The 8,939-nt window shown below is 41.5% G+C and overlaps 1 protein-coding gene across 10 annotated transcripts in view; it reads right to left on the bottom strand.

The window, feature by feature from the left end:
* camk2b2 (calcium/calmodulin-dependent protein kinase (CaM kinase) II beta 2) overlaps window positions 1-8,939 on the bottom strand; it is an 85,248-nt gene that overhangs the window by 21,659 nt on the left and 54,650 nt on the right. For 6 of the 10 annotated variants that reach the window (XM_032511151.1, XM_032511157.1, XM_032511150.1 and 3 more), the window contains exons 12-14: window positions 5,528-5,570; window positions 4,659-4,730; window positions 3,321-3,358 (exon numbers count right to left, since the gene is read on the bottom strand). In XM_032511151.1, coding sequence (XP_032367042.1) covers window positions 3,321-3,358; window positions 4,659-4,730; window positions 5,528-5,570 — 153 coding nt within the window. The remainder of the gene's footprint in view (window positions 1-3,320; window positions 3,359-4,658; window positions 4,731-5,527; window positions 5,571-8,939) is intronic. The other 4 variants (XM_032511152.1, XM_032511154.1, XM_032511158.1 and 1 more) reach the window with 1 other exon arrangement.

The raw sequence follows: 8,939 nt of genomic DNA, 5'->3' as shown, positions 1-8,939 counted from the left end.
ATTATTTAAATGTGGAACATAGTGCAAAGGGTACTGGGATAAATAGTATTAAGTTATTCTATTACAATATAAATAGTATGAACATTATGAACAGCTCTGAAATAGGAAATGAGAATGATGAATAAATAATGGATAATAAGTGAGATATGAGAATGAGAATGATGAATAAATACTAAATAAATGGAATAATAGTGGAACCAGTAAACAGGTGTTGTAGAGACAGTGTTACTGGGTTATGGACCAGAACTGAACCTGACACTGTGGGTCAGAAGTCAGCTGTTCATCAGAGAGATGGCCTGTGGGTAGAAACTGTTCCTGAATCTGTTGGTTTTTGGCCATATGTCCCAACCAAGCGCGTCATAAGGGACCTCAATAGTCCCGACCAAGCGCATCATAAGGGATGCCAATAGTCCCGACCAAGCGCATCATAAGGGATGCCAATAGTCCTGACCCAGCGCGTCAAAAGGGACGCCATATGTCCCAACCAAGCGCGTCATAAGGGACCTCAATAGTCTTGACCCAGCGCGTCAAAAGGGACGCCAATAGTCCCAACCAAGCGTGTTTAGGTATAGCGTGTAATTTGTCAATAACAACGACAAAGGCACCTAACCAAGCGCCCGTGTTTTACGAGATGGGAGTGAGAATGTGTCTCCTGAGACCAGGTTTTTCACCTTGTATTCAGGGGGCCGGTAGCTAGCGGATCAAGGAGAGGTGCCTACAAATTGAGACAAAAATGAACTTGCATAGAACCGTCACTCCCCTCTTAAGATGATGAAGTCATCTATCACAGTCATTTTACAACAATTGGGTTGAACTCTCTTTGATTGCCCTTAGCTTGAGCACTCGAATACAGAGATGAAAAGAGCATATTCGTCAGGAAATGACTGGAAAAGGAGATGAGTGTGTAACACAAAGAGCAAGAGAAAGGAGAGCGGGTGGCTGTGCGAATGCAGGAATACTGAAATAGCTCCGGGGTTGTGTGCATTGTTGTGACGTCAGGGTGCAGCAAAGGAGAAAAAAAAAAACTGTGATTATGTAATGATAGCTTAATCATCTAGTGGGAAATAATCTGAGATTAGCATTGGGCCACCCGAGGAGAGAGGGGAGGGGTCGAGAGAAGAGGAAAAGAGGAAGAGAGGAAGTGAGGAAGAGGAGAGGCTGAAGGCGGAAAGAGGAGATGCAGGTTAATGAAAGAGTGTGTCATAAAGAAACAGGTCAGGAGAGACAGAGAGAGAGGAGGAGGAAGATGAGAGGCAGCCGTCTTCATCTTTTTTTTAAAGTTGTGTGCAAAAGTTACTTGTCTCGTGCAAAAAAAACACATCCATATCATCTGTGCATGAAGTATTATCTTGTATGAACAAGATCCATATATTTTCACACAAGTTATTAACATATTCAAACAAGATCTACATCTTTTGCACGTAACATCTTGCATAATCAAGATATCTTGTGCACAAAAAGTTCAAACCTCGTGTCAATAAGATCCATATCTTTTGCACAGTTATAATCTTGTGTGAAAATATACATCTACATCTTTCAGAAGTACAAAAAAGCACAAAATGTGCACACGTTAGTATCTGTTATGCACACAAGTGTGTATACTTTGTACACAAAATACTCATTTTTGTGCACAAGATATGCATGTTGTTCTTGAAAGAGAATACCTTGTGTATATAACATAATATTTTTGTTATTTTGCTCCTACAAGATTAAAACCAAACGCCATTATTTAGGACTTTGGGAGCTCTGTACATAACAGTCTGAATCGGAGACAAATTTAACCAAATACCTACGCAGCGTATATTGGACTGCTCATCCACAGTTTCCACCCAGACTTCACACTGAGTCATGCAAGCACAAACACATAACAACACAGCAGATACACCACACACACACAAACACACACAGAAACACACACACAAACATACACAGACATACAGCGCATTGAACACTGGAAACAGACACTTGAACCTGAGAGTGCAACAAATGACAAACACTTGTGGGACTGAACAGGAGAGCGGAGTTAACAGAGGTGCACCGGTAACGTCAGTTGCTGCAGATTCAGCGTCTGAGTGCTCTCTTCAGATGAAACAGTGCAGAGACCAATACTTTAATGAGCACTGATTTGGCACCGGGGAAATACTTTGGGTGAAAAATGTCTGCGGTGGAGGGGATGCAAAGTGCCAGCTGTGCCAAACGGAGGTGTCTGTAACACAGCTGGCATCGAACCAGCCAGGTGGAGAGACGTTACCAGCGGAAGTGAGAGGATACAACCTTCAAAATAAATAGGACTGTATTTGCAATGTGTATTATTTGCGTCTGGGCCCCTTTAAACAAGCTTTAAACAGCTCACCAGGGTGGCCCATTTCACATATGTCTGCATCAAATCTTATGATTTTACTTGTCTTTTTTCTGTGACTAAATTGAACATGAACATGAAAAAAAAAGTGTTAATGTCTCGTTGCATTTATTCCCGTTTGGTAAAGACCAACGTTAAAAACTACCTTTCCTTTAGTCTAATTTTGTATTGTATACAGTATATTGTATACTTCTATAACTAAAGTACCTTAGTGACATTTGTGTGTCTTGTTTTGTTCTTTTAGTCTCACTTATGTTACAGTTATTGTATTTGCTAGTTAAAGAAGATGTAAACTAAATGTAGATTATGTTGCATTTTTTCAATGATTGGACATAAGTATTTGAACTTGTTTCTTCAGTATTGTTTGACTATAGTTGTTCTGTGAAGTTTTAACATTTGTTATTATAACTGGAATGTCTTAAAACACGTCTTTTTTAACAGTAGCTACATTATGAAAAGTTGCCAATTGCTCATTTTCAATTATTCTACATGGCTCCGTACAATCTAATGTTTTGTAATAGAGTATTTTTGCGACTAAGGGTGTTAACTGTGGTACTTGGTTGAGCTGAAGTACACAGGATAATCTACAGTATTCTGGTTCTTCAGCAAGTTTATGTAATCGTCTATGACTGCTATCATACTTTACCTGAAAACATCACACTACTTGACAATCACGAGAAAAATTTATGAAATTAATTAAAAGTACAGCAGGAAATGACAAGCACAGGACGCTTACGCTGTGCCTTTAAGGCCAAAAACAATATCTTCAAAAAATATTAAAGTGAATGCTAGAGCATTTCAGCAAAGTCAAATCCCCTCAAACTTATATATCTGCCTGTCATCGATGTATTTCTGGTTTAATGAAAGTAGTTCTGAGCTGGAAGGGCAGCCAAGGATGTGAAGAGGAAACGAGGCGAATGAAAACGAGGGAAGAGGGAAGAGACGAGGCGAGCTAGCTTACCTTGACATCAGCCTTCTTGTTGAGGAGACTCTTGGCTGCTGCAGAGAGGCAGAAGGACACACCCTCAGATGGAAGAGTACACATCATAACACCTTCAGATGACCACAGCTCTCTGAATCTGCTCACACCGATGCATGCATGCATGGGCTATACAAATTCTCCTCTAAATGAACATGCGGACCATAAAACAGAGTGACAATGCTCGTCTCTCCACATGTCCTCCCTGTCTCCCCCCTTAAGGGAAATATATTTTAAAAAAACACACACTCTGGACAGAATTTATCCCTGCTGCTAGAAAAAAAGAAAAGAAAACCCTCCCTCCTTCCTGCAAAAAGACATTAAAACCCCAATGAACTCACACGCACACGCGCGCACACGCGCACACACACACACACACACACACACACACACACACACACATTAAAATATCTCAATCCAACTGGCACCTACTAACCCTGATGCGATGCCCGAAGCATTAGATAAGCACAGGGCATCATGAGGAGAAAAAAAAGTCAAACTAATTCTCCATATAATCCGAATACACTCACACACACACACACACACACACATACACACACACACACACACACACACACAGATGCACGCACAGCTACAGATCGAGGGGGGAGATTAGGACAAGTGAAAGCATGCTGGGAAGCGGAACAGAGATGCAGGTATGTGATAATGGGTTTGTTAATCTGGAAAGTCGGCCGGATTAGTGGGAGTTCCAACAGAGTTCATTGATGGGCAGGAAACACACAACACTTCAGAGTGGCAGGACATGAGGGCAGAAAGAAGCGTGCAGAAGCCACAAAGTGCACGAATGCTGGTCAGACCTGATCAACTTGGCAGCTACTTTTAATTTTTATTTGTGTGCACCTCACAGTTGAAGCGCATCCCTTTCTCCAAGCACATCCGACATCTAAGCCACTGCACACACACACACACACACACACACACACACATACACACCAAACTGCATGCAATTTGTCTCCTAATTCCCCAGAGGGCTTGTGACTATATTGCACAACAGAGAAGCCTTAACCCATGCCAAGCAAAGATATCTGAACTGTAATGCTCTCGGCTCCCAGATGAGAGATGAGGCTGCTTACCTTGGCAAACATTCGCGAAGCATTAGAGAGCGGAGAAAAAAATGACAGATTTAGGGAGGAGAGATTAAAAACAAGCTGAGGGAGAGCGGGAGCCTGTGATGTTCTGATGACTCTAAGGGGGGGGGGGATTTCCATTTAATCATGTCTGCCACAAGTGCAATGGGAGTAAAAGGATGGGGCGTTTTAGGAGAGGAGAGGTCAGAACGGAGAGTTGAGATGAGTTTACCTTGCTCTACGATGCCGGCGGTGGTTCCAGCCACGGCGCTGACGGACGCCGGCGCGGTGGTCTGCCGTCCCACTGGAACAAAGAGAGAGAGAGAGAGAGAGAGAGGGCGAGGGCGAGGGAGGCAGAGAGACATGGTGAGTGGAAATACAGAAACACCATGTTGTGGCAAGAAGAGACACAGTGGAAACAGCAGGTAATTCCTAGGTCACAGGGTTAAGGAATGAGAAGAACCAAACCTGTTTGAGAGTGTGTGGGTGGGGTAAGGGTCTAAGGAATGGATTATGTCAGTGACGGGTCCCAACAAAGACGTGTGTGTGTGTGTGTGTGTGTGTGTGTGTGTGCGTGCGTGTGTGTGTCCCAGTCTGATGATTGCACTTTCATGCTTTCTTGTGTAGTTAACATAAATAACATTCAGATCATGCGATTCCAGAGGAGCAGTTTACATCCTGTAATTACACCCGAAGACCAGAAGACTGATGCTACGAGGTATTCCTCTCCAGTGGCAGTGAACTCAACACAACGAGTCGGCCTTCTTATACTAAAGCCAGGATCTGCTTATGTGGGACATCAAATAGGACGAGTTGTTTTATTACTTCTGTACATCCTGATGGATCAGGTGCCACCAAACAAAGAGCCTCACCAGCATCACACCGATTTAGTCATACCGTGGTGAGATTACGGCCCAAAATCCAAGCAAATATCTCTGCTACGTTTCCTGCTTCCTCCAACACTGCCGCCCATGAACCTGCTGTGCGTGTGTGTGCGTGTGTGTGCGTTATGTGTGAAGAGATGGCAAAAGACAGATGGCATGTCATCCTGTCCTCCTCCCCGCTGCGTTCCTGCGACTCTTTTCGACGAGCTGCACTCACCAGAGAAGTTCCTGGAGACGAGCATGGTGGTCAAAATGGCACCCTGAGGAGGAAGAGGACGAGACGAGGGTGAAAAAGAGCGCCTTGAAGACATGCAGCCCTCTACGTTAATATGATGGTAATTTAACGGGTTTTATTGTAGCTGCCAGACTCTTTTTGTGTAACTTGGAAGAGTCCAAAATGGACCAGACGTTACGGACTGGCTTAAACTTATGACACTTTGAACTAAATAAACTTGTTTTAAACAAAGAAAAAAAACGTTTGTCTCACAAAACGCAGTTGAAAAATAGTTTGTCCTTCCGCTCTCTAGTCATACACACACACACACCTGGCTCAGGTGAGGTCTAAATACTACACCCCCCTGACGTCATCATCACCATCATCATCACCACCACCATCATCATCATCATCATCATCATCATCATCATGATCAACAGTGATTGTAATCAGCATCATTTGAATACAGGTGTTCGTATGATTACAAATGACATGCATGTGAAGAAGATAAAACTAAAATCATTGTAATGGAATCAACAATGGATGTCTTTTGAATATAGTATTACTACTACTGACTTTTAGAAGGGGGGGGGGGGCGGGGCATTGGTGGATAGATGTTAAGTATGGATGTGCAGGCACACACACGTGTGTGTGTTTATATCTGTGTGTAACAGCGCGGGTTATGTTTTGGCTGCTTTTCATTTCATTTTCATTCATATTTTGATCAAACTGATCAGGAAGGCAGGCTCCGTGATTGGCTGCAAACAGGAGACAGTTGAAGCTGTGTAGGAGAGGAGGTCACTGAAGCCATGACCCCCCCCCCCACACACACACACACACACACACACACACACGCATACACACACTGGTCCAACAGAGGAGCAGTTTCTCTAAGAGGCTCCGACAGCTTTAATATCATACGGATCGCTACAAGAAATCCTTCCTACCACCGGCAATAAAACTCATCAACACCTCATCACTGGGTAGATAAGACTCTGAGACTCCACAATACTGCACTACTGTATTTTAAATATTTGTTCTTGTATTTTATCCTATTATTATTTCATGTATACTCTATGTATGTATCCTAGTATTTTATTTACACTTAGGTTCTGTGCTGTGTGACCGATATTTTGCTGCTGTAACACTATAATTTCCTTTATTTTGGATCAATAAATATCTATTTTGGATCAATAAATATCTATCTATCTATCTATCTATCTATCTATCTATCTATCTATCTATTTTATTTTTTATTTTTGTGTATTTCCAAATTTGAGATATATGTATTACATTTGTATCATGAATACATATATCTGTGTGAAATTGCATTACCAAAATAAATAAAAACTGTGTATTAATAAAAGCATATGAAGGCAATTTAACACGGTCATGTATATATAGGCCTATCTATATATATATACAGTATATATATAAATCTTCCAGGTCTGATCTAAACCATTTCTGTATCACTTTCAACAAAAGCCTGAACTGCGTGCCGTCATATCAACATAAAGGCTGCAGCAGCATGAGGTAAAACATGCAGAGGGAAAGATAAATGTGTGTTGTGTTATCTCAATCGTCATCTCTAACGCACAAATATCCATGAAACACTGTGAAATAGACCGTTTCTTTAGTTCTTGAGGAGCCTTGAAAAAAATCCATTTCCACCTGTGGTGTGTGTTTGCACAACCACAGACAATTTTTACACGTTTTCATCCAGATGTCGTGCAAATTTGAACCGACACTGTCTGGATTTCATGTGTGAAAACGGCTCATTGACCCCCGGTATATTCAGTTCTGTATTCAATCCGACAACATGGAGGAATAAATGAAGATATGCAGCAAGAATTTGGAAGTGTGTGTTGCTTTTTTTGTCCTTGTTTTCTTCTACAAGTCTTAAAACACGACTGCTGTCTGTATCAGTTTTGTATATTCTCCAATTATTTGTTCATTGACTGATGATTTGTGCACAATGACTCCACTCTCAATAAAAATGCTTAAACAAGAACATGAGCTAATAGAAATTAGTCCCAATTTAACGGCCAGTCATTTTAATACTAGTGCAGTGTCTACAAACAGGCTCTCTCTAATAACGTTAAAGGATTTAATTGATGTGTAAATGTTTCAGTGGAGCATCACTCGCTCCCACAACGCTCTTTAAGGCTTCAAAATAAGTTTAAAAATCCATCAGCGATGCAGCTTGAGAGACAGAAACCACGTCTCTCCCTCGCTGGGATCACATTTATTGGTTCGCTCTCTCCTGCAAATCAAATAAGCCTAACACTGGCTGACTGGTTGTCATCATGGCCTAAGGTTAAATTAGGTTTTACACTAGAGAGCAATCACAACGTGACAAGATCTCTCGCTTTGGCAGAGGTGTCTGAAGTATTCCCATTCAATACTCAGGCTGAAGTATAGACACCAGGGTTTAAAACGACTTCTGTAGAAGTTAAAGTATCAAATCAAGCTTTTTACTCCAATAAAAGTGTAAAAGTACTGGTTTCAAAACGACTTAAAGCAGGGGTCTTCAACGTTTTCCAGGCCAAGGACCCCCAAACTGATGGCGAGATGGAGCGGGGACCCCCTAATTATATATATTGTATAACATTGTGTTATATCAAACTGGTCCTATAGTGCCATGTGTGCATTGATGACTGAAAGACATCTTCTGCCTCCATTTATCTGTTTACTACAGTGTGTTGAATTCATGTTAATGTGGATTTAAAGACATTTCAATTAGTGGAAAAAATTGCAGGGGGGGGGAGGGGGGGATATAAAAAAAAGTCTAATCAACCAAAACTTTCACAACCCCAAGCAGTACCTCCGCGGACCTCCTAGGGGTCACGGACCCCCTGTTGAAGACCCCTGACTTAAAGTATGAAAGTAAAAGTGATGCAAGGGGGGAAAAAAATGCCATTAAGAACAAAAGCTCAGGCCGTGCCCTACCCCCAACCCCCCCAAAAACCGGTTCTAAAGGCCCTAATGACCGGGATGTTACATTAAAATATTAATGTTGAAACATTTGGGATGCGCCTGTTTCAGCCCATTGAAAATGAACACATTTTAATACATCGCTAATACATTAAAGAAGCATAAATGTGTTGTATTATTAGTTATTATTAGTTATATTACAGTATTGCAATGGTGCAAACAGTCAACCTCAGAGGCATGTTATCAACAGCCTTCGTTGGAATGTAAATGTACATCCGACCATCCCTCTATCGGCACGGTGCGATTTATGTGGATAGGTAGTTTTTTTTGTTTTTTGTGTTGTTGTTGTTTTTTTAAACAACGAGCGCCCAGAATGAAGACAAGCCGAACTGAAATAGGAGCAACGAGGCTATATTTTTTTAAATGTAAGGAGTAGAAAATGCAGATAATTGTGTGAAAATGTAAGGAGTAGAAGTAAAAA

The sequence above is a fragment of the Etheostoma spectabile genome, unplaced genomic scaffold, assembly GCF_008692095.1.
Source record: "Etheostoma spectabile isolate EspeVRDwgs_2016 unplaced genomic scaffold, UIUC_Espe_1.0 scaffold325, whole genome shotgun sequence".
Taxonomy (NCBI): Eukaryota; Metazoa; Chordata; class Actinopteri; order Perciformes; family Percidae; genus Etheostoma; species Etheostoma spectabile.
Note: the sequence above shows the minus strand (reverse complement) of the source record. Positions and strands in the feature narration are given on the sequence as shown.